At 39.5% G+C, this 26,741-nt stretch overlaps 1 protein-coding gene across 6 annotated transcripts in view; it reads left to right on the forward strand.

Annotated features, from left to right (window-relative positions):
* The window catches only part of CTNNA2 (catenin alpha 2), a 1,095,877-nt gene that overhangs the window by 325,779 nt on the left and 743,357 nt on the right, over window positions 1-26,741 (forward strand). For all 6 annotated transcript variants that reach the window (XM_012812356.1, XM_003801234.2, XM_003801236.2 and 3 more), the window contains 3 exons: window positions 2,095-2,261; window positions 14,118-14,237; window positions 17,733-17,999. In XM_012812356.1, the coding sequence (XP_012667810.1) occupies window positions 2,095-2,261; window positions 14,118-14,237; window positions 17,733-17,999 (554 nt within the window). The remainder of the gene's footprint in view (window positions 1-2,094; window positions 2,262-14,117; window positions 14,238-17,732; window positions 18,000-26,741) is intronic.

Consider the following 26,741-nt stretch of genomic DNA (forward strand, 5'->3'; position numbering starts at 1 on the left):
TGTTAATAAGTTTGAGTTCTCTATGGATTCTGGTTATTAAACCTTTGTCAGAGACATTAGATCTCTAGAGACCACACATCTTGAAAATTCACCACTGTGCTGCAACTGCAGCCATGTGTTTTTAAGTTTCTCCCATGTTGTTAGATATCAAGCTATTTGTTTGTGCCTAGGCAGAAAGATTAAGCTTGCTGGCAATACCATGTGCTTATTATAGATGGTAACCTCTTTAAAAATCTTGGGCAGCACCTGTGGCTCAAAGGAGTAGGGTGCTGGCCCCATAAACCAGAGGTGGTGGGTTCAAACCTAACCCCGGCAAAAAAAAAAAAAATCCAACAGCACAGTGTATTTCCTTATACACTCACATTACCCAGGTACAAAAGTGTCACTGTGAGGGCTTAAATAACTATAACACTAAGAGAATTACTTTACATTCACATCTGCCTATAAAATGCTAAGAGGCGGTTTTTCTTCCCTTGTGCATTAGGATAAATTACAGGATGCACAGGCTTCCCTTGCTATGATTGGCTTTATTTAAATGAGTGAGGCTTTGCTCACTAGGTGAGGAATAATCATTACCATAAAAAATGAAATAAATTGTTTTATCCTGAATTAAATAATCTGTCATTTTAACTGTACTGCTCAAGTGCACTGAAGCTTTTATGCTCTCAGGGTGCTCTGCTCTATGAAGCTGCTTTTATGTTTTCTTGAAGTTCTCCCTACCACAGGTGGATACCCACCCACTGATAGGTTCTCAGTCTCATCCTGGTTAATTGTCACTATCATTCCCCTGCCTGATGACCTCTGTGCAATATGTACCTGACTTTCGTGTTGTATCAGTTCTCGCCTTCAGCTCCACCTTCTCCTTGGTCTCCACATCTCATCAGCCCCTGGACCTGTTGTTCTTATCACACCAGTCTCATGAATACCCCCTTCCTCACTGCTCTCTCAAACTAAAACTACATTTGCCCTATTAACTGGTTGTTCTGTCCTAGTATTGTCCCTTCCCATTTATTTTATGTAATGTCACTAAAATAATCCTCCCAAAATAAAAATCTATTAATGTCACTTCTTTTCCTGCTGAGGATACAGTCCTGATCTCTTCATTGGTGTTCCAGTGACTGCTGACACTTCCAACTCTCTTTCTCATGGATTCTTTCATGGAACCGCAGGTCCCTGCAGTCAACCCGGGGCTCCAGGTTTCAGAGTCTCTCCTCACACAGTGTTCATGTTGCCCAAGATCCCCTTCTCACCTCATCTTCCTGGGGAACATCTTCTCATTTCTTCATAGCCCATTAAAGTCGGCAGCTTCCCAGCCCCCCAGTCTCTGCTAAATGGGTAAATTGCCCCCCCTTCTTCATTGCCTGCATTCTTAATCCCATGTCTCTCGTGGCACTAAATCACTGTATTCTGATTATGAGTTAACATACCTGTTTACTCATGATACCATGAATTTCTTTAGACTAGGCATTCTTACTCATTTTTGTAATTCTAGAGCATAGTACATAATTTGGCACCAGTGTGTACGTCATAAACTCTTGTTGAATTGGTTTACCTCTCCTCTAAATGTTCTCTGTATTTGTGCATAGGTTCCTAACAGTTTAGAAGACTGCATCTTGGGTATCTCTATAGTCTGTTCTTGTCTGATTAGCTCAATTAAGAGTACAGTGTTAATGAGGCCAAGGGCTTAAATTTCACTTCTCTGTGGAGCAGTTAACTTTGTACTTCAACTATCAGTAACCTCAACTAATTACCTGGTAAATATCACTGGCTCCAAGAGAAATAAAAAGAGGATGGTTAAGGTCAAGGCAAATCTATCTCAACTATGAGACAGATTGAATTAAAGATATTCCTTATTTCTGTTAAAAACATGATTTCATACTTCCATGTGAAATGAGCACCTTGTTTTTTCCACAGCACATGTCCACATGCACGGATGTTTCATTTTCAAAGCTCTCTGCTGCATTGGAGGTGGCAGAAGTACCACCACGTTGCCAAGAGTTTTGCAGTAGAGCAATCATCGTCCATTACAGATCTTTGGGATTGTCAGCTCCAAAACCGCTCATCTACCCACCTGCTTTTCGGTTTGTCTTCTAGGTGAGACCATGCGGATAGCCTCCTCTGAGTTTGCTGATGACCCGTGCTCCTCGGTGAAGCGTGGCACCATGGTGCGGGCGGCAAGGGCTTTGCTGTCAGCTGTGACACGCTTACTCATCCTGGCAGACATGGCAGATGTCATGAGGCTTTTATCTCATCTGAAAATTGTACGTATGCAGAAGTTACCAAAACTTGCTTTATATGAGTGGCAATCTTGGCCCTGTATATTACTGCTCTGAACTCTACCAGAGAGATCACCAGATCACATGTTTGCTCACCCGTGTGGTACAAACACCCAATTTTTCTGATACTAAAATTCAGTATATATTCCGTATAAATTCAGTAATATATTTAAGACTTATATAAGGCTCACCTGAATTATTTTCTATCGCTGAGAGTTTGGGTATCTCCTTACTTCTAGAGTAGTTAAACACATTCTTTTAGGTTCTGAAGCCTGAGCTTAGTGCACCTGCCTTTGTCCTCTCTCAGAGCAGTGTTGCTACCTGTGATAATTGAAGCAATTGCCAGCTCTTTTGGGTAGCTGACCACCTGTACCTACCTTAGTATGCATCATGTGTTGGAATATATTTTGTTACTGTTTCATTCTTGCTCTTCTGTGGATATAAGGACTTTGAGCCTAGTCTGGCAATAAAAGTCATCCATCCACACTTCCCACAGCTAGAGTCAATCTAATTGCACCAAGCCTAGCATTTAACATGTATTGATGGGACCCCCCACATACCTGGCCCACCAACCCACAGAACCCCATTATGTGAAGGTGCTTTGTTTGTCTTGGTTCCTTTTAATTCTTTGTTTCCTAACAGAAGTGAGGCCCTGACCTGGTCACAGATTTTGTTAGAACAGGGATCAATGCAACTTCCCCATTCCTTGATAGCTGGTCCTTTTATTGGGTTCCTGTTTGCTGAATGGTCTCTATTTATAATCAAGATCAGGTGTCCTCAAACTATGACCCATGGGCCATATGCGGCCCTCAGGACATTTATCCGGCCCACCTGTTGTTTTTGCTGCCACTGCCTTTCCTGCTTAGCAGCCGACTTGTCCCAGGGGCCCACAGTCCTGCCCTCCAACAGTCTGAGGGACCGTGAACTAGCCCCCTGTTTAAAAAGTTTGAGGACCCCTGAACAAGATAGTTGAACCCTTTGAACGAAGATGATGTAAAATAATTGCTAAGGAATATGGCCCCTGCTTAGAGAATCTCTACCCCAGCCCCCAGTCAAATGCAGTTTCTGGACAACTGGCACCAACCCAGGACTGATCTCAAGGTCCTGCGATGATGAGATGTGAACCATTTGCTTTCATCTTAGTAGAACCAAGCAGCTTAGGCCCAGCTCTCCCAGCCCTAAGCCCTTATCATGTGTCCTGTCAGCCAGTTCTGTAGTTGGCTTCTATACAGCTCTGTGAGGACCTAAGAAACACAGAGCACAACCTTCTTGGGAGTTTTTCAGGTTTTGTCCAGAGAATAGGCCCTTGAAAGCCAAGAATAGCTCTATGAGGTGAGCTTGTTGAGGAGAGAGTTAAGGGGATGTCTATAACATGGCTAACCATTGAGCTACTAGGGTCAATCTCAGTGTGGTGTCCACTTGCCACTGTGTCAGAACCACCACATAAGCTCCTCACGTCTCAGTTCCCTCTAGCATCTCAGTTCGTCTCCAGTCCCATCTATTAAAATGGGACTAATGGTGGTACAGCCCTCAGGCTTGGGGGAGGTTTGAATGGAGGAAAGACAGAGTCTGGTGCAAAGTGATTGTTCTGCTAGTGCAGCCACATGGTGTTTTAAGATCACGGGAGCCACTTGCAGGCTGCAGTTCTGCTTTTCCTTGCTGGCACTAACCCAGGACTGACCTCAGGGTCCTGTGATGGTGAGATGTGAACCATTTGCCCCACCTCTGTCATGTGCATCTTGTAGGCTACAAAGCACTTTCTCTTTAAGCATGTTAGAGAAAAGGACCTGTTATCTTTCCCTTACAGCCTATGTAGTCTTCAAAAGCAAAGTTTTAGAAAAGTCTTTCCTCAGCTGGATTATCTTCCTTTACCCCAGCAGGGAGAGAACAGAACTGAACCCACTGTGCTGAGGAAGGCCCTGCTCAGTGACGCTCGGGAGGTGATACAGGCTGAATATTCTCCCTGAATGTCCCACACCAAGGGAGTGGGAGAAATCCAGGCCCGGGAGCCGCACACGACCCCAGTTGCCGGCCACACTCTTGGCTCTCTGCCCACTTGTGTTGACCAGAGCTGTCAGCTGATCACATCCTGCAGCCTGTTCTAATGTGGAGTCAATTGCATCCTCTCCACACAGCAGATTAAGGGAAGTTAAAAAAAAAAAAAAAAAGAACTTAGCAGAAAACTGTGGAAAGGTCAACCCACCAATATTAAGTAGTCCTGTCACACTGTCAGTAATAAAATTAAAAATGACTATAGACTAAATAACACATTTGTCCTATTTAGAGTGTAGCCTCTGGAGTGAACAGCAGTGGTAGAATGTTGCTATCTTGTGGAACAAGTGAGGAACTACAATTTCTGTTGTCATCATTGGAAATCAGAGTTTCATCTTATGGGGCTATTACCCCTACCCCTAAAAAAAAGACAATATGCCAACAATTCATTATAAACATTACATAATTATACCAAGTAGTATGTTAGGTTTTTTTGGGGGGGACTTGATGGGAGAGATGATAGTTTTGTTTTGTTTTGCAGTTTTTGGCTGGGACCAGATTTGAACCTGTCCCCTCCAGTATATGGGCTAGTGCCTTACTCCTTTGAGCCACAGGCGCCACCCAAGATGGTGATAGTTTCATGGTCAATCACATCACATTGTACACATCAAATATGTTCAATTTAATGTGTGTCAATTATATTTCAATAAAGCTTTTAAAAGAGAGACTAGAATCATCAACAATTAAAAAGACCGAGTACACGCTATAGGTAGCAGTAACACCAAAGGGAATGTAGACCCTTGTCAAAATAGAGAAAATTATTGTTCTTTACGGAGATCATTGAAGAATGGCAAATAAATAAAAATGTACTTTAAATAGAGAAAAAAAATTCTATAGGACAATGTGGAGACCCCTAGAGGAGAGTATATATAAAGTCCTTATTACAGCAACTGTGAATTAGCGTCATTATTTTCCATGTCTGAAAGGGAGTAAGTATCTCAAAATGTAGATAAAACCAGCACCTTATACCTCATAATTGTATTAATGTACACAGCTATGATTTAATTAAAAAATGTACTAGATGAGGAAAATTAAACTTTTGAGTGCCCCAGACTAGATACTGATATTATATACATCTGAATTCTTTTGAATAATATATCCCCAAAGAGAAATCATTTTTGTTTGATACCAAGATAAGCTTTATGGTTTTCAATCTTTACTATAATAATCAGTTTGTATTTTACTATGATATGTGAAATTATTTTTGTTATATGGAATCAATCCAGATGTCATTGTGTGTGTGTGATGCGTATGTGTGTTTCAACTTTAATGTCTTTCTTTTTACTGCTTTTTTTTTTTTAAAAAAAGCTTCATACCATTATAGGGTACAGACTTTTAGGTTACATGATTTGCTTAGTATGTTACATAGAAGCACATCATCTCATGAAGGGTAAGTAATATATTGTTTGCAAACATTTATTTGTTTTTTTTTAAACTCAGAATGAAGAACATGTCAAGTATCTTTACATGTTTTGATGGAGGAAGTTACAAGATCTAATCTACACCTTTCTCAGGGGGTTTTTACAAATAAATTATAAGATTCCTCACCATGTGGATAATAGAATGTAGATAAGGAAAAGAGAGTGACAGGCACTTTCTAATAAAAACACAGTAGTGACTGATTTTCTGTTGGTTCCGATGGAGTAGCAGCGTCCTCTGGAATGACTCCTGCACCTTCCTACCATGTTAACTGTTACTCAGGTATTTTGCCTTTAAGCATTGCACATAGCATTTCACTTTTCATGTTTTAGGCTGTATGTCAAAGTTCTATTGTGTTCCTTCCAGACATCAAAGTTTTCTTGTCTTTGAATAACTTTGAACACGGAGGGAACTCTCTCTTTTATCAGAGACTTATATTCATGTTTTCCATCAGAAGTTTACCAACTTGATGAAGGATAGCCAATTTATTTTCCTAAAACACCTCCTTCACCCTCTGTCCCACATCTCTATATGTAATTATTGGCAAATTGAGTAACAGTGAGAAAATGTTGGTCAGTCTCTAAAGCTGAGTGAAGAAGGGCGGTGCCTGTGGTTCAAAGGAGTAGGGCACTGGCCCCATATGCCAGAGGTAGCGGGTTCAAACCCAGCCCTGGCCAAAAAAAAAAAAGATGAGTGAAGAATTTGGAGCCCTGCAGAGGTCATGTGGTTTGGAAGTGTGTAAATCTTTGCATTTGCTTCCATACTATCATATTTGGAAACAAATTTATTTGGCTATAGAGGAGTCCTGTTCATACAGCATATGGATATTTCAGTTGTTCAAATTATGCTGTTTGTTCCATCATGCAAATATTTGTGTGTACTTTAACACTGAGTTCTTCTTTTGAGTATATTATACAAAAGAGTCTTAAAACTGCAAAAGATTTTCACTGCTATTGCAGTTTCAAATTCAGAAGCATAGTGATGGAACAGTGGGTGACATATAGTTCTGAAGCTGAATTAGCACCCAATTGGGAATTTGATGTTTCTGAGGAAAGCTAAAGTAATCGTCTGTATATCAGACGCCATTAAAAAATACTGATGTTGCTTGTGAGTGATTTCCTAGCTAGAAACCTGAAATATCCTGCAATCAGTTGACATTGTCGGTGTGTTAGGTTGATATGTGGCACCCCAGAGTTTTAAAGGAATCTTGAATTTCAATCAGTGATCGTGAAGAAGAATAGTTATTTTCCCTAGGCTCTGAATTAATGTAATCAGATCATATTGTCACTTATTAGCATGAGCGATTGCGTTACACATAAACTCATCTAGACAAGTGTATGTCAAAGAAAATCACCCTTTCTCTATCCTCAGGCTAGGTCCTGAAATAGTGATGTTGTTCATTATCTGAGTATTTCTCTCTAGAAAGTGGAATAGAAAAATAGAAAACAGCAATCTCTTGGTCAACTTCTGAGGGGAATCAGATGTTCTTAGTGGCTACCAGAGGCCAGATCTAATGCTATTATCTCTTTGTTTAGGGCATGGGTGAGACATTATGATTGTAACATTACCTATTAATTTTTGTGATTTTAGCATCAAATAGTGTTGTGCAACCTCAGTAACTTATTGTTTCTCTACATTTGCTATTTAGTCCTGAAGTTCTAATGTGGCTCGTGTTTGAGTATCAGTCAACTGGTATCACATAGCCTGGTCTCTGATTATAACTGTGGAGAATATATCCCCAGTTCTCAGAATATCTTTTCTTTCAGAGTTACCATGGTATTTGCTTCATGTAGCTGGGTTGTTCATAATTTATTTTTTCAGTTTTGCTTTCAAGAATTATTTACTGGGTACTTATGACAGACGAAACAGTGTGTCGAGGTATATTAATTCAAGGATGAATAAGACTATAGCCTTCAAAACCTTGTAAATCAGTAAGGGAGATATTAGGAAAGAACGCAGTACCTTTTGGGAAAGTATGAGTATTGCTATAGTTTTGACCACAAGGAAAATATAGTTCGGGTGCTTTCTGTGGTAAATAACCTAATTTAACTTTTTTTTTTTTTTAATTTTTAAGTAAAGGCAATGAATATATATGGCTGACCAACTAAAAGTCTAGAAGCAATACTTTAGGCAAGGCTTGATCAAGGTGCAGAATAGTAGCTCAGACAAGTTTCTCTCTCCTGTGCTTCACTGAAGGCTTTGTTCTGTCTAGGCTCTTTCTTCATTGTCTCAAAATGTCTGCCAACCATTCTCAAAGTTACATGATCCTAGACTAAGGATAGCACAGGAGGAAATTATCTTCCCTGTGATATAGTTTAGTCAGGCATACTATATTATTGGGCAGTTCAAGGTAATATGAGAAAGTATGATGTGGCTAGGAGGGGGAGATCTCAAAATGGGATCTCACTGAAATAAATGAGGTTTGCCCTTCCCTGAACCTATGTCCAAAAACCAAGCCTGAAGCTGGGACTTGAAAGTTTGGAGTCATTAGCAAGAGTTGACTCCATGAAAAGTTTTGGGGGATGTATCATTCTGTCTGATGATGGAACAGAACCACACAGCAATTTAAACAGCTAACAATTATTATAAAAAACTCTCAACTTTAATAGCAGAATAACAAGGGATTAGCTCCTAAGAAGTAAGATATAGTGGTCTAAGGAATATGGGAATGGCAGGTACTACCCCTAAGGCTGGGATAAAACACTCCAGGAGTGCACTGCCCTACAAGGGCTAAGATGTAGATTCCATTGGAAGGCACAACCCTGGGTCACTCAATGACAGAGGTGCCACATGATCACATAAAACTTGAATCTGCCCTTTAGGAGGTTGAGGAAATTTACTCACAGGGAAGTGTCTCTGTGGAGGCATTCTGCTGCAAACTTGCCAAAGCGGGGGCATATGAAAGGAAGGTGGTAGCCACCTGGTGCTAAGAAAACTATTCTCACTCCAGGAACTGGTAGAGGGAGCAACGAGATCTGGGAACCAAAGTCCTTTCCTCCTGCAGTGTCTGACAAAGCCAACAGGAGGCCGGTGGAAAAGGAATAACATTTCAAGGGCACAGCCAAATTTCCCCAGTGCAGAAGAAAGGGTGAATTTGGATTTGATAACCTATGCAGGGGAAGAGTGTGTTATGAAGGAAAATGGGGCATTATTGCCATAAGAGGGGAGATGGATTTAGGTCAGACAACAGACTTCAACTATGGAGAGCTGCACAAACCAAGGAAAGAACAAAGGCATGAAATGGAGAGAGGAGTTTTGGAGTGTTCAGAATAATACCAGTGATTCTGTTGAGGGATGTAGAGTGAGGGTTGGGTGGAGGGGGCAATGACACGGTTGGCCAGAGAGATCCAGGCTGCAGAGGGCAGTGGATAACATGATAATCAGTTTGCACTTCATGTATAGATTCTGTGGAAGCCACTGAGTAGTTAGTTAGGGTTAGAAGTGGATTTGTGATGGAGAAAAATAATTTTCATGTATAGATTCTGTGAAAGCCACTGAGTAGTGCTAAGGGTTAGAATCGGATTTGTGATGGAGAAAAATCATTTTGGTAGCAGTGTGGAGAAAGAATTAGAAGAGGAACAGCTGAAAGGAATGTTGAAATTATCTTGGGCAGTGAAAGAATAAAAAGTTAAGACAATGGCAGTATGTATTGTGAAAAAGAAGTAGATTTTAGAGATATTCAAGCTAAGTTGGTAGAGTGACTAGAACTGGGAGGCTGATCAGATAGGGCAGGGCTCTTAATAAGTCTTCAAAAGTGGCTGGTCAGTATCATCCAAACCCAAACTCCAGCAGCTTTATGATCAATGAAGTACCGCCCATTATATGGGCTCTGGAGCAAGCTACCCAGGGTCAAACCCAGGCTCCTGTAGTTACCTGCTGTGACACCTGTGACAACTGTGAGACTCCTCTGCTCTGAACTCAGCCTCTACTCTTTCAAGTGGAAATAAGAAAACCATCAGACTCAAAGAGCTTCTTTTTAGGGACAAAATAAGATGTATGTAAACCATTTAGAACAATCCCCGGTGTGTCATAAGTATCCAACGACACTCGCTCGTGTCATTTTTCTTGCACAAGTTGGAAATTACTTTGGAAATACATTATAAACTATATTACATGCTTTGTAAAACATGACACTTAAGAATAAATTACACTAGCATTTAATCATTCTGGCTTTCTGATGAAATCACTTTTTTCTTCACTTGTTAATAAAGAAAAAAATTATCAAGAAGCAGCCAGCTTATCAAGAAAAGAAACTATTTAATCAAGAAGGCCAACTGACTTTAGGAGGCAGAAAGATAAAGTATGATAATGTTGAGACATCAGTGGTCAAACCAGAGTGTATGGTTAAATAAGCCCGGTAATTGGAAGCAGGATGTTATATTCATTCATTCATTTGCTTGGCCAGCTCCTATTTTCAATTTTTTTTTTAATTTAGCTGTGAAAACCCTAACAAGAGAGTTGTGTATAATTTATTAATTAGGTTCAATGTCATGTAAAATCCAGTCAACTTGGTATCAAGAATAGAGTCCTGGGATGAGGTCAGTCTGTCCAAACAGAAGTGATGATCATAACAATGTTTTCTAGTACTGCTGTGGCCAGTAAGTATTGATGGAGGAACCAGATCACACAGTGTGGGGTGGGCAAGGGGTCATACTCCTCAATCTAAGACTGTCCCAGCCCCATATGCCAGCCTGCCTCATAGCAGGTGCTTCATAAAAACAAAAATTAAATTCTTGGGCTACTATTTTATATTGAAGTAAATAAGTGCAGTTTCAACCAGAACCATTGGAGACTGATTTAAAGACTATCTCAAACAATTTGACACAGCTGTGGACTAAATAACAGTGGCAGGCAGACTGGCTTTCTGGATGGAGGTCCAGGCTATTTTAAACAAGCCGGTGAGAAGATGGAGATTTTAAGGGTTTTCAGTGACAGGCTCTGAAAATACGATCTAAAAAGCCCACTAATTAGGGAATGACTTTTAGTATCTCTTTTAGAAGTTTCAGTCTTTTCAGCTTTATCTATGCAGAACATTTTAAGGACAGGAATACTTCCCCTGGTTCAGCAAACAGTCATCACTTTGCTGTGATGTTCATAAGCCCAGTCGGGTCAGTGGGAGAAGAATTGCAGTCTGTAATGTGCGAGGTCATGGGGGCATTTTTAATGGGGAAGGGTATGATGCTGACCCTGAGAGGTCCCTTTGTGTCAGCTCACTGGGAGTCATTCCCCAATCCAGGACGTAAGCATCTTCTAAACTCCCCCTTATCAAAGAGCTCTGCCCTTGACACCAGCTTGCTTCTCAGACCCATCACAGTCAGCTGCTGTATCCCCTCCGCAGCTTTCCTTCCACCCCTCCCAGGGCCCCTGACATCTGCAGACATTCCAAGAGTAAGACGAAGATATTTCTCTTCAAATTTATCTAGGAATATTTTCCCCTGAAGCTGATGCTGTGCAGCAGACCAATATCTCTTTTCAAGGGCCTCCAAATTCTTGCCAGGAACTTTGCCCAGCATTTGTTATTCTGCATTTCTTATCTCCTTTAATTCATATAACAACTTTGTGTAGCACGTAGACACTGCTACCCCTGTTTTATTAATGAAGATACTGAGGGTCAGAGCAGTTAAGTAGCTTGCCCTTGATCACAGAGCTAACCAGTGACATAGCCAGGGTTCAAACCCAGGCAATGTGACCTTGTAACTCTCCTAATACAGTGAGACCTATGTCCTTCATAGTAGGGCCCACACAGCTGTAGTTTGGATAAAGTGTCCTAAGGCTTTTCTTATGCATAAAAATAGCACTTTGCTCAGCTGAGAGCCTTGAACTCATGAATGGCCAGTGAAGGTGTGAGAGTCAGGCATTGCTCTGACTCACAGGAGTCAATGACCTTTCCCCAGCTGTTTGTTTACCTATCTACCATCCATCTACCTATCTATCCATTCATCCATCTTCATCTCTCGTCGTCTACCTTCCTGCTTGTGGGGTGTGCCCATAAGCCAGACTTTTTTTCCATTCCCTCCATTTCTGTGGGATCTTGGACAGATTCTGAACCATGATCCTGTATGAACATTTTTGACTAAGTGACTTCTCAGATCCTACTAGATTCACTTAGAAAATGACTAAGTTTACCTGTTCATGAATAGACCCCATCATTAATATTTCTTTTCAAAAGCATTTCTTTGAATTTTAAGAATAAATTCAAACTGACATCTGGATCCTTCAGAGAAAACCAAAATAAATAATATTTATTTTGTTATGTTTGTAACATAACAATAAATATTCCAAATTGGTCTGATTAACAACTAATAAAAAGCTCGTTTTATATATATTAGAAAACAAATTTCAGGATTTATCTCCCTCTGAGATAATTATTTTACTCTTCCCTGGAACCAGTTTTTATGTCCTGAGAAAAGATTTACATCTCAAATGCACAGCAGGAACAAATTAACTGCCAAGAACTTTTCTCTCAATGACGCTGTTGATAGCCAAGTTAAGATGATAATAAATCTCTTAGAATGTAAGACATCACTGATTGGTTGTTTGGAAGATTTGAGGTATGGGAGTCTTGTTCAACTGTGAAAATATTTTAAATATGCCATCCCATGCCATAAAATGTGATTTGAATTGAGCACCTAAAAATCCTCCCAATATATAACTTGAGTATTATTACAGCCTGGATAGAGATCAGAAATGACTAATACTGAGGAGTTACATATCATTTTATAGTTTCATAATTAGGAAGAACAAAAGATGCAGAATTTCCATAGAAGATGAGAATGGAAACTTCATTTTATGCAGCATCTAGATTGATACTCTACCAGCTTTATCCTAAAGCTGTCCCTTGCTTCCTACAAATCTTCCCTTACTAAAATGTGTTAACCTGTTTGGTAGAATGACTGTATTATATCAGTGGGATGAAAGGTTTGATGATATTCATTGTTACTGATTTTGATACTCTATTCTCTGCCTTCACTCAGCGAAACTTGATTAGGACGGTGTATTAGTCACCTTTGTGATTGTGTCAAGCTTGGACAAAGGTGCATTTCTACAGTTCAGAGCAGAGTTAATCTACGGCTATTTCCACCCACTTCAGTCGTCATTGGTATTACTGAATTGTCAAACAATGAGCTCTCTCTAGATTGTCCTTTGGTTTCCCGGAAACTACAAGAGCCCATCTGAATTCTGCCCACACCTTCCCTGAGTTTCTCATCACTGAGTCAGAACTGCCTTCTTTCTCCTTTTCCTCTGGCCTCTCTGAACCACCTGCACTAGTCAGGGGCCTCTCTACCAGACTCCCTGAAGGTTCAAGAACCTCAATTTTGCAAAACTGTTATCAGATTTGTGCTTTATCCACCCAGGACTATGTTCTTGCCTATTTCTACTTGTGGAACTGTTTCTACGAAGCTTCTGCCTAACTGACAATGACTTGTGGATTACTTCACCACAGCATCTTAATTTTAGTTTTGAGTCCACCCATAAAGACTTACCAATTGTGCAAATTTTCACACCATAATAAACTTAAAATCATTTAGAGGGGAGAAAAATTTAGTACCTTTCAAATATTTGAATTATTGATAAAGCAATTGTGTTGAAATTCACAATTCTGAATCACTGCCACTCTGGAAAAGTGTGGTAAGACGGTTTTCGTGGATTTGGAAGCTTAGCACATTACGAGGATGGCATGATTGCTGCCATTTGTTGCCCCTTCCATAACAGTTTATTTCACCCTTAAGTGTCTCTGAAACTTCAAATTACTTGCTTCTAGGGGATAAATATTTCCTCTTTCCATTGAATGGTGAGGTATAAACTCAGCTTAAAATTCTAACCTCCTGGGTCGGTGCCTGTGGCTCAAAAGGGTTGGGCGCAGGTCCCATATGCTGGAGGTGGCGGGGTCAAACCCAGCCCCAGCCAAAAACTACAGAACAGACAAACAAACAAGAAAAATTCTAACTCCTAAAGTTCCAGATTTAGAGATGTTGTCAAAATTGGTGGCAGATTCAAAGTATTCTAGTTTATCAGCAGCCCAGGAGTTTCTCCAGAGTTTGTTCGTGAACCATTTCCTTCTCTGAAGATTTCTAGAATTTGTTGTAAAATTTCCTATTTTTTCTTAAATATATTTCCCTTAGTGTTTTTACTTAAATTAGATGTTTACATTCCTTATCAAAATCATAATCCAATAAAATACAATAAACATAAAAGTTTCATATGCTTTAAGGGTTCAGAAATTACTGTCTTTTATATACAAAATATATTTCTTTTAAACGTTAAATATTAATGTTTGGTGACTTTTTTCTTATAAGTTGCCATTTCTGATATGTTTAATGATATTTAAATACTATCCACTTATACATACCATGTTTTTTATCACTGTAGGTGGAGGAGGCCCTGGAGGCTGTCAAAAACGCTACAAATGAACAAGACCTTGCAAACCGCTTTAAAGAGTTTGGAAAAGAGATGGTGAAACTTAACTATGTAGCAGCAAGAAGACAACAGGTAGGAAAGATTTCGGAACTACTCTGAGAGAACAATGATACATTGAAAGAACCCTGTAGCTTTGTAGGCCTGAACAATGGATCAATTGTAGGGTGGAACCTGTGGCTCAGTGAGTAGGCCACCGGCCCCATATACCAGAGGTGGCAGGTTCAGACCAGGCCCCTGCCCAAAACTGTAACAACAACAAAAATAATAATGGATCAGCTGTATCTGTTTGCTATCAAATGCCCTGAGAACCTGTGGTCACAAAGACTAATTCTTGCCGGGGCAATGCCTACACAAGGCCACAGACCAGCTGCTTTGCTGAGAGGGACCACCTGCTAGTCCTGCCACACTCTTTTAACATTCTGTCCACAGTAGGAACAGCTCCCAGGTCAAATCAAAATAATTAAACTGTGGGGTTGTGCTGTGGCCACTCTCTGGATGTTACACTTTTGTGGCTGCTTTGCTGAGAGGGACCACCTGCTAGTCCTACTACACTCTTACATTCTGTCCACAGTAGGAACAGCTCCCAGGTCAAATCAAAATAATTAAACTGTGGGATGGTGCTGTGGCCACTCTCTGGATGTTATATTTTGCCCTCTCTTTTTATCTCTTAGCCCTGTGCACAGCCAAGATGAGCAGCACTTGCAGTGAAACTTTTATGAAAGGGAAGACAAAACCATGAACAAAATGAGAGGATAGGCCTAGAGAGAGCTGGCAAGCACCCGGGAGAGGGGTGAAAGAAGGAGGAAGGGAGAAGGGGAGGGAAGAACACAGATGAATGTGCGTCATTCTGGTGACGGTGTGTGACTGGGGTCTCCTCTGCCTCCCCTCCCTGTAGCCAGCTCAGATTTAGCCAGCTGGATTGCTCATCAGGTACCAAAAGAATTTTGTTCCTTAAGAGTATAGTCTTCTTTCTTCCTGGAAAATATCTCTCCAAATGTGGAAGGGTCTGTTAAAATCCTTTCACTTATCCCCTTACCATTCCCAGAATTCTTCAAACTTTTCATCAATTCCCAGCAACCAAAAGGAAAGTTGCTTTCCACAGACATTTGCTGTGTGTTCGTTCTGTGCCAGGCTTACGTGATACTACGATTACAGACTTGACTGAGGTCTAGTTCTTTCTGTGACAGGCACATAAACATGAGGTTAATTTCTGTGATTATATAAAAAAAAATTTTAATCAGCAGAATTCTTTATTCCAAAAGAGTCTTCTATAATAACCCAAAATGTAATATGAATAGGAACAAATTTACTCTAAAGAAAAAGAGACAGACCTCCCTCCTCAGGAGTCTGATGGTGCAAGGGCCAGAGCCAAAAGCCTAAAGAGCCTGGGGTTCTGGTTTCTAAGGGCAGGAGAAGAGAGAGAAAGAATTTGCCCGTCTTTTGCATTTTTGTGTTATGGAGTCCCCTGGCCTGTCCACATTGAGAGCAGAGATTTTCCTTTCAGTCCACTGACTCCCAGGCCAGCCTCCTCTGAAAACTCCCTCCAGAACACATGCAGAGGGAATGCTTCACCAGCTATCTGAGCAGGCCTCAATCTAGATATATAAACACCTAAAATTAACTGTCCCAGACACACTGATTTTGAGATGCTTGTTAGATACCCACATAGAAATGTCAAGTAGAAGAGAAGCATTACCTAGAGATGGAAACACAGGTCACCAGTTTGTAGCTGAAATTAAAAGCCATGAAAATACATGAGATGTTCATGTGAAAATATTCATAAATATTATCTATTTTATTTCATCAATACCTTGTTTTTAATTAATTCTCAATTCTGATTTCTTTGAGAAAATTGTTAAAAACAGAGAACAGAAATAAAGAAAAGGAAAAACATGTTAATATCACCCACAAAAAATAAGGTGCTAAAATTTTGGTATATTGTCTTTAATCTTCACATTTTAATATGTTTATAATCATACCATGCATACAAGTATGTATGTTATATACTGTATTTTCATTGATCTTATAAAGGTTTTCCATGTTTTTACTTTTTTAAAAGTAATTTTAGTAACCACATCATCAGTCCATCAAATGGTAGTTTACTTAACCAGATCTTCAGACTTCAATGTGTAGATTGTTTCCAGTTCTTTTCTTAAAGTTAAAGAATGTTTCTTCAGAAGTCTCTATGGGGAGAATTTCCCACTCCTATTTTTCACTTCCCTATTTAGCATAGAAACCCAGGAATGGATTTTCTGACCAGCTGTTCTGGAGATTAATAAGGCCTATCATGACTACTTAGGAGAAACCTACCTCCTGGGCCCAGTCATTGCCTTGCATAGACTAAATACATTCACATGTTTGTTACCTATGTTTTCATCTCTAGGGCTCAAATTAAATAATTGCAATTTATAAATTGTGCTGGCTGGCAGAAATCTTTGAATGCTTCAGCAAAGGAGAATAGTATTATCTTGTCGGCTTATCTTGACAATCCTAGAAAGCAAATATAATATGCTTGTCTCATAATTACTCTGAGCGACAAAAGAGAAGATGTGAGTCACTGTGTCCAGGCCATCCATGTATCATGCACCCAGTGAGCAAACAGGAAGAGAACCTAGTGCGTCAGATACGTACCCTTTATGATGTTTTAAAGCTGGAAAAATATTCCCCAGGGATCTATGTAGAAATCAGCTAGCAGTCCTGCATGGCTCTCAGAGAGCAGCACTGTCTTTAACACTTCCAAATATGGTGCCAACATTTTCTCAGCAATATTCTTTTAAGCAGAAAATAAAGAGACTCCCTGGTGGTATTATTTGATATCCAAAATGAGGAAACTAAATTATCATTAGCCTATTATTTTTCCGGTCTCTAAACTCAATGGTGAGCCACCATTAGGGGCAGTTAAAAAAAGAAAATTCTATTCTGAAAATTATAATGAAGTAGCATTGATATGCTGGGCAGAACTCAGAAGTTTGGTTTCCCATGTTAGTAACTATAATTAAATATAGCAGCAAATGGCCTCAGAAGGCTAAAGTTCAGGTTTCCCATCTGTTGATAACTAACGATTTGATCCATGCAATCCACCTACTTACTTGATGATCTGTTTTTGCATTTTTTCCCAACAATACTTATTGAATGTCTCTTGTGGGCCTTCCGTTGTGCTAACAACTAAAGAGCCACTGCACAAGACAGACCCTAATCCCTGCTGTCATTGAACATACAGCATAGGAGGGAAATGTATGCTTGAATATGCCCCTGTAGTAAAGCATGAGTGGTGTCTGACAGGAAGGGGTGGAAGGAGACATAACGTGTAGAGACTTGGGTGGAGGACCAGCCTTGTAAGTAGAGCCCTGTTAGATCAAAAGGAGGGTAGAGAAGGAAAGCTCAGACATTTCCCATAGGGAGAACAAGATATGTAAAATCCTGGCAGTGAGAGACAGCACAAGGGAGAGTAGATGGTTTCTACAGTTCAGTGTGTTTCTAAGAGCCTATAACTCTTAATTCTATAGCACACACTCCCATGAGAACTCCATGCATGTGACAGATTCTATGTATGTGTTATGCACATAGGAGCTGAAGGACCCTCACTGTAGGGATGAGATGGCAGCTGCACGAGGGGCTCTGAAGAAAAACGCCACGATGCTGTACACAGCCTCCCAAGCATTCCTCCGCCACCCCGATGTTGCTGCCACAAGAGCCAACCGAGATTATGTATTCAAGCAAGTCCAGGAGGCCATTGCTGGCATCTCCAATGCTGCTCAAGCTACCTCGCCCACTGACGAAGCCAAAGGCCACACGGGCATCGGCGAGCTGGCTGCAGCTCTGAATGAATTTGACGTAAGCATCTGGGTGATGTGTACAGAGGGAGGTGTGGGCACTGAAAAGTATGTATTGGATCAGGGCCATCAAAATAGTATACGATGATTTTCTCTTTTGAAGGCTTTTGGCATGGTGTACTTGTTATTAGGAATCTAAACTACTGGCAGAGCCAATAATCACTTGTCTATAAAGAAACTAACAACTATGTTTAGAATATTGGATCCCTTCCAGGTAGATAAGACACTCCGAGACAGGCTCTTTCAGGGACAGCTCATCGTTTGGCTGATCATCCTTATTACTAAAGGGACCAGTGCTATCTGCAGCCTAGGTGGAGCTTGCTTCTAAATTGTGCCTGGGGGAAGAACTGCCTTCAATTTCTTTATTTTAAATCAGTGACAAATTCCATTACACTCTGATCTCACATAGCATCCTGGTGTTAACTAGGAACATCCCCACTTAACAGGGAGCGCCTGTGTTAGTTCCATGAAAGACCCACACTCTGAGGGTTTCTGGAGGGGTGTCCTGCTGAGGGACGCAGCTGGAGATCACTCACTGTGCCTTGGCCACATTCAGGGCATCAAATCAAGAAGGTTTCATGTCATCCACAGCGCAGCAGGACAACCTTCATTTCCCCTGGGTCAGCCCGGAGGCCCACCTATGAGAAGGTGGAATTCATTTAGCCTGTGATCAGTGAGAGCCTACAAAGGCTTATAAATGTATTTAATGTGTTTATAAATGAAGCAGGTGCTTTCTAGAGTTATATTTTCCTGCAGGGGAGATGAGGGAAGTAGAATGTACCAAACAATGTTACAGGAATTCTTAGGAGACAAATAGGTTACTTAATGCCAGTGGAGAGAGACATGAGCTCGCTTTTGGATATGTTGAGACAAATTTTTGGCAAGAGGGGACCAGCTGCTTTTGGCAGAAAAAAATCAGGAGTGAAGCATCTTCAAGGCATGGAAATGGGTAATGTAATGGAGGAATAATGATAATACTTTATCCTCAGACATCTTTGCACTTTTCACAAGAGTCTCTCCTCTCCTCCTTGTTTTTACGGTCAGTTGAAATATTGTATATTGAACTTAGACCATATGTTCTGTCCTAAGGGTTTTTGTAAATATTAAATATGATAGTAAATTTAAAACATTTACCATAGAAATTAGAACTTAATAATATGTGATCATATTCAGAAGATTTCAGCAAACAACTGAAAAATCATGAAACATAACAAGAGGGTTCGTAATAGTGTTTATTTCATATAAAATAAATACACAAAGTCACTAATTTCTATAATTCAAAATGGAATAATGGAAAAGAGATACTTTTTTCAAACAATAAAAATTATTTTTTAGCTTTATATTATTATTTAATTTAATTTTCTTATGAATGCCAGAAATAAGTCTGATAAAGATTGTGAAGCACCTAAGAAAGACAATTCTGTTACTTTACTGAGGGGCAAGTTTCATTCGTTGGTAAATTATTTTGTGATCCTAGGTAGGAGCACTATTGACCCTATCCATTTTTATAATGTTTCAAGGCAATCTTAATAAAAATTCTAAGTGTTTTATTTTGCAACTTGACAGTGATGATCAAGGTTTTTTTCTGGAATAAAGAATGGATGACCCCGTATTTTAAGGAAAAGAAAATGAGCAGATCATGCACTCAGATATTAAAACATTATTCTGCTGTGTGAATTAGAAAATTGTGCATTAGAACACAAAGTGACTCATCAAACAGTAAAGAATAATTAACAATCTAAAATACAAAATTATTTTATGAAATAGTGCTTATTAAAGTTAGTTAAGAATGGACGGCCTATTTAGTCAGATTCTTCGCAAGTGTGTTATTACATTAGTAAGTTAATTCCTCATTGAAAGCAAACAATCAAACCTAAGCGAGGAGATGGTTGAGGGCTAAAGTATCAAACACAGAGAATCCCAGGAAGAACAGTCCAGAGCCTTCAGCTGCTGCCACCTTCTGTCCAAGAATGTGACAACAGCTCCCATTTTTCTCCCTGTTTATAGATCATTTGCATTATAAGGAACTTTTACCTTTAGAGAATTTCACAACTGAAGCATCACTGTACTATTACAAAGGGTTGGGATTCATAAAATCAAACTTTAGGGCATGTGGGGAAAATCTCTTAGCGAAGTATTCAGCATGTTGAACATTCCATAGTTTTCTTGGAGTGCTGTGGTATCTTCTTGTGTTTTGTAGGTAAGGGTTTGGAAGGTTAACATAGGAATAAAAGTATCACAGGTGTTTTTTATATGGTATATTGGAAATAGGACTTGAAAAAAAATTATTTTATTGATTGATTTTTTTTATGACACAGAGTCTCACTCTGTTGCCCCAGGCTAGAATGCCCGGCATCATAGCACAGAACAACCTCAAACTCTTGGGCTCAAGCAATCCTCCTACCTTACCCTCCAGAGCTAGGACTACAGGTGCCTACCAGGATGACTGGCTAGTTTTCCTACTTTTAGTAGAGATGGTATCTTGCTGGGCTCCAACTCCTGAGCTCAGGGGATCCACATGCCTTGGGCTCCAAGAATGCTAGGATTACAGGCACGAGCCACCACACTGGCCTGTAAAAAAATTTTTTTAAATAGAAAACATGGTATATTAACTATTTTAATAATTATATTTTATTAATTTTACATATTGTATGCACAAATTTTATTACATATTACTAATTATAATTCTAACTATATTATAAAATATTAATGAAGTAATTATGTATTATAATAGCTAAGAATATTAACCAAATAACATATGTTATTAAATATCTATAGGGTCACAAGCTATGTAAATTCCATAAAGCATTATCCAATACTTAAAGTTTTATTTTTTCAAAGATAAACAAAAATCAACATGTGGAGCTATCTGAATAGCAATTCAGAAATAGCAATTTCACTTGGTATAGCTCCCTAAAAATTTTCACTTAGTAAATGCAATTTAATTCCAGTACAGGCAGTCCAAGGTCAGGAACAAAGTTAGATTCTGTGGGTTTGTTCTTTTAAGTTGAATTTGTATGTAAGTTGGAATAGGCACATTTATGTATTGAGGCCTGTAACAGTCTTTGCTCATAAGTGTGAGTCATACATCAGTCAGATGTTTGTAACTCGTGGACTACCTGTACTTTCTCAAAAGCAGTAATGCTAGGGAAATAGTATTGAATTTACAAACTATAAGGTAATTAACTCATTGTAGATTTTCCATCATTTCTGACATTAACAGACCAGATAGTACTTAATGAAATTTAAAATGTCTGCCCTTAAAAATAATATACCATTTGTCTTTATTTTATGACTGAATTATAGAATTCAGCTCCATGACTGTATGCCAAATACTTTTATTTTTTAGGCATGCTAACTTGAAATTGATTTAGAATTCACAGGCATCTGTCTTGAGTCCTAAATACTGTGCTCAGATATTAAACAAATTGATAATACCTTAGGTGAAATATTCACATTTATACTTCCTGTGGTTTACTTTTCTGGCAACATATTGTACTGATATTTTAACTTAATAGTTTTCCAGTGTAATGATGATTGAAATAGGTTAAATGTTTTTGAGAAGCTGTAGTGAAGGGAAATATAAAATATATTTTCCTAGTTCAGCATAGCAAGCATGCCTTAAAATCAGACTTGAAGTACATTTCATATTAACAGGCATGAGTGTACCAAACCCAATGTTATAGGATTCTGGATGCAGAAGTGACTTAAAATTTTATAGCTCATTAGAAAAAGATAAAAATTAGTATGTTTACATTTACTTTCTAAAATCAAAGGATTGATTTGAATCTAGGAAGTTAATGCTTGTGGCTCAATGCTTGGTGACCTATTTCCTGGCACCGTTACCCTGGCTGCATGAATAGCTGGTAGTAGTAACATACAAATCAAGGGAATGAGAAGAAAAGCCCAGTATCTTAACAACTTGAAATTGTCAAGAGATTCTCCAATGATAAGACAGCAAAAAGTAAAAAGACTGTTAATCAGTGGAAACATCAGCCTCTGTCTAAAATGCAGCAGCTTGAGATGGTTAATTTTTTTCTAGTGAAACTATCTCCCAAGGAAGACTGGAACGATTTAAGAAAAATTCATTGACCATTCAGAGGTAAATTATAATATAGTGTCAATTTTGACTGTCAAAACACTTTCAAGAGTGAAAGAGAGGACTATAAAATCCATTCCTCCAGAATTCCCTTTATTTTATTAAAGAAAGGAAAGTATGCTGTATCTTGTTTGGGGGAATCTCTTTTGTAGATGAAGATACTTTGGAAGAATTTAAACTGACACTACTCATGATCCTCCCTTTATAGCTATAAAAATTGAAACTGACAGTACTCATGAAGCTACCTTTATAATCTATAGAACTAGTTAACTTTTAAAAATACCGCTTTCTTTTAAGTCAGACAGTAAACATTTACCTCGAACCCCTCTAACTTCTAGCTTTGTACTTAGGACTTTGCGTCTCTCCCTTGCCCTGGGAACTTGTTTGACGAGTAATTTCTCTTGTTCTTGCACATTCAGTTTTTCCTCCTCTCCCTGATCCATATCGTCACTTCACAGAAAATAATGTGTTTCTATTCTACAACCTAAAAAGAAGTTAAATAAAGCATTAGGCTAACATGTTTACCGAAGTCTCATATTTTTACTCTGTTTTTTCCTGATAGCCCACTAGCTTTGATCTAACTTCCATTACTCCCCTTGCTTGCGGAACTCTGCTGAGAGTCTCCAGGGACCCTCCATCCCTCCTGAAATCTCTGCGCTTTTATATTCCAGTTTTCAAATATTTCAACTTAGGAAGGGAGAACTTTATAGTATTGCCACTGATGTTACTACTCATAGTCCTTGTAAGATTTAAACATCTCCAGTTGAGAAATAAGACAGTCTGTTCTCAGCCGCCGAGGGCTGAAATGTCACCCTGACACACAAGCTCTACATAAGCTGCCCTTCCTATTTTGACCAATTTTTCACACCCACCTCTACCTCTTTAGATTTTCTTCCTTTTTTTCTTCTTCTCTTTAAATGTGTTTTTTCCTCTCTGTTCTTGATCAAATTGTAATTCCCTCATCAACCTAGTGTACAGTAGACAGAAATACTGTGATGCTATGAGCAGTGATGAGACATCTGTATCACAGAACAATGGGGCTGAAAGAATCCATGGGTGGCAAGAATGGGGAATTCAGGCTAAACATGATGATGGAGGATGGTCCCCAGGGAAGCAGCGCCATGTTCCAGTGGTCACTGCCCAAAAGTTGTCTCCATCGCAGGCCTCTCTGTGTGCACATGGGTATTCAAGGAGCTACAGAACACAGAGTGAAGTTAGTGGCAGGAGTTCAAATGGCAACAGTCATTTCACAGCAGGGCCCAGCCCACATAAGGGACATGGAGAAGAGGTTGCTGGATCCCTTAGAATATTCACTACCCCAGAACGAGGTATGGAGATCCAGGATTGGTATACATTTTCAGTGGAGAAATGGAATGCGATATGGGCAGATTAGGTCAGAGGCCCAAATATAGGACCTCAGAGATTTACACTGAAGGTGCCTAAAGAAGTTAGTGATTTCCTGCTGTCTCCCCTCTCCATTTTTTGTTTTTCAAATAGTACTATAATTATTTCTTCTTACTGTTACTAGCATCAGACAGATGCTCCTGTAGCAGCTGGCATTCTAGCTGGCTCAGGGATTCCTATAAAGCTTCATGGACTAATGGTCTCTACAACATTAGGGAAGGCTAAATGCCTCTTCATAAAAGCAAATTTTCACTAAGCAAAGATGCTCAGTCCCTTCTTGGTTCTAAGGCTTCCTTTTGGTGTGGCAGCTAACATGGTTATTATCAGGGAGTTTTTCCCCAATTCTCATACCGGTGACATTCTGTGAAGTAATATGACTACGGACATCTCGAACCCTCCATGTTAGCTTATAAGAATTGTAAAATTTCGTATGTGTTACATCACATTAGAATGAGGGTGGGGAGTAGAGAGAACAGGTTCCTATGGAAATGCTGTAAAGGTACCATTGAGGAAAATGGAAGACGCAGCTAAAGAATTCTAAAGCAGTTAGCAAAATGGAGACCAGTGCACAAAAATAAAGGTCAGTAAGCAAATCCAGAACCATTTCCATTGGCAAAGCAATCTCAGGTTCCTAGCTCAGGCACTAAAATTTGGAGGGGGCAAAGTTAGAAATGTTCTGCCTGAGTTTAAGCCAATTATTTTTGAATTGTTAACAAGTATTTTTATTACTATATAGTTTTATTTATTTTCTTTTCTTTTATTTTATTTTATTTTTTGAGACAGAGCCTCAAGCTGTCTCCCTGGGTAGAGTGCTGTGGCATCACAGCTCACAGCAACCTCCAACTCCTGGGCTCAAGCGAGCCTCCTGTCTCAGCCTCCCAAGTAGCTGGGACCACAGGCACCCGCCACAATGTCTGGCTATTTTTTGGTTGCAGCCATCATTGTTGCTTGACGGGCCTGGGCTGTATTCGAACCCACCACCTTAGGTGTATGTGGCTGGCGCCTTAGCCACTTGAGCCACAGGCGCCAAGCCTACTATATAGTTTTAAAATACTTCTATTAATACTCTTTAATGATTGTCCCTGATAAAAACCTGTAAAATGGTTCCCACTGAATGGCCATTAGAAAAAGTCCAATAGTAGGAAGAGTCCAGGACTTGAATTTGAGTATCTGGCTACTAAATCCTGCAAATAACCATATGCAACCATGGGCTACTGAGATAGCATTCCTTGGCTTTGGATTTTCTATCTGTTAGGGTAAAGTTTAGCTACAGGATAGCTAAGATCATTCATTGGGAGTGTATGAAGTGCCTAGTGAGGAATAACAATGAAGGAGTTCAAGGAATAAAGAGAGAATGCTTAGTAAGCAGCTGTAGTTACTGCAATGCCTAACTGCTGGGGTGAGCTCTCAGACTGATAGTGTGCACCTAACCTGTTGTGTGTGCGTGTGGTAGGGTGGGGCAGGGAAAGGTGAAATCATGGAATAACTCCTCCAGGAGGCAGTGAGTGAGCTGCATCTAGAGGACCAGTAGGAATTAACGTGATGGAGTGTGAGGGAGAGCATTTCACAGGCAGAAGAATCACCCTTGCCTGCAGTGGCTTTGTGGGTACAGAGTGTGTAAAGCATCCACTTTGGGGGTACAAAGAATGAGGGAACATCAGGCCAAGCGGGTAAGAAGAATACAGATCCTGAAAAGCTATTAGAGGCCTTTCTTAGCTTTACCATAAAGGTGTTCAGAAGTTGCTGGTAATCTAAGCCAGGAAAAGACATCCCCAGATTTGTATTTTTAAAGATCTCTGTGGCTATAGGGTGGAGAACAAATTGAAAGAGGCAAAGCTGCAGAGTAGGGGGACTGATGAGGGTGAGAAATTATGAATATCTCAAGTATGCTGTTGGAGTAGGGATGGGAAGAGGTGGGTGAACCGTGTTGAGGGGGTAGAATCAACAGGCATTGAGGATTGCATTTTTAATTTTCATATATTGAAATAGCATTTTTGCAGAGTAAGCTTTAGTTAATAAGATCACATTATTATAATTCTAATTATGAAATCTTGAGAACTTTTTACTTCTTTGTGAAAATTTTAGTATTTTTTATGATACAGTGTTCTTGCATTGGTGTTTTCATCTGGCTCTTAATTTTCTTAAGAATTTTTGAGTGGTGCCTATGCCTCAGTGGGTAGGACACTAGCCCCATATACCGAGAGTAGCAGGTTCAAACCTGCCTCCTCCAGCCAAACTGCAATAACAACAAAATAGGTGGGGTTTGTGGGTGCCTGTAGTCCCAGCTACTTGGGAGGCTAAGGCAAGAGAATTGCCCAAGCTCTAGAGCTGGAGGTTGCTGTGAGCTGTGACTCCACAGCACTCTATCAAGGGTGACAAAGTAAGACTCTGTCTCAAAAATGTAGTCATTTACAAAGACATGTATTTTGAATATTCTTTAAACAATTTTACAAATCTAGAATTTTTCTAGTTTAGGGTAAGCTATTTATGTTTAATTGTGTTCTGCTACATGCCAAGCATGTTTATTTTAATTAAAAAAAATAAAACTTTTAAACATAATTTTTTAAAAAATAGAGACAGACTTTCTCATCGGGTAGGGCATAACATCAATAACTGAGAATTAGTAGGATCCGGTAATTCTCAGATGTTCACCTCATCTCCTGCTATTGAAGTGCCTTCTGATTCAATCTGTTCATTTTCTAGAAAATTAAAGTCATTGAAATTGCCTTCTTGAGTCTTTTTTACTAGAAACAAGCATAGTGATAGAGCATCCTTTATCTCACACTGACATCTGGTGGCCAAAAAGAACATTAAGAAACACACAAATGGGTTCCTGTATACGGGCAGCCAGTGCCCAGGTTAGAAACGAAATAGGTTCTGTAGGTTTGTATATAAGTTGGAACAGATATATTTACCTATTACCTAGGACAGCCTCCATTTGTTAAGTACAAGTCATATATCAGTCAGATGTTTGTAGCTCAGAGAATTACTGTAATAACTTTAGTTTATGAATTATACATAAGTTGGATGTTTGTAACTTGGAGACTGCCTATAACTGTAAACACACAGCACAATTTAAGGATATACAATGGCCCCAAACATATAAGATTCAAAAATAGACAGCGTGTCGCTGGCCTTCAGAAACTGGCTACTCTGCCTTTGTCAACCTTTACTCCATTAATAGTACATAACGAAAGTCCTGTTACTACTTTGGGGAGATGTTTCTAGCCCTGGAGTGGC

This window comes from Otolemur garnettii, unplaced genomic scaffold, assembly GCF_000181295.1.
Source record: "Otolemur garnettii isolate 467f Iridium unplaced genomic scaffold, OtoGar3 scaffold00203, whole genome shotgun sequence".
NCBI lineage: Eukaryota > Metazoa > Chordata > Mammalia > Primates > Galagidae > Otolemur > Otolemur garnettii.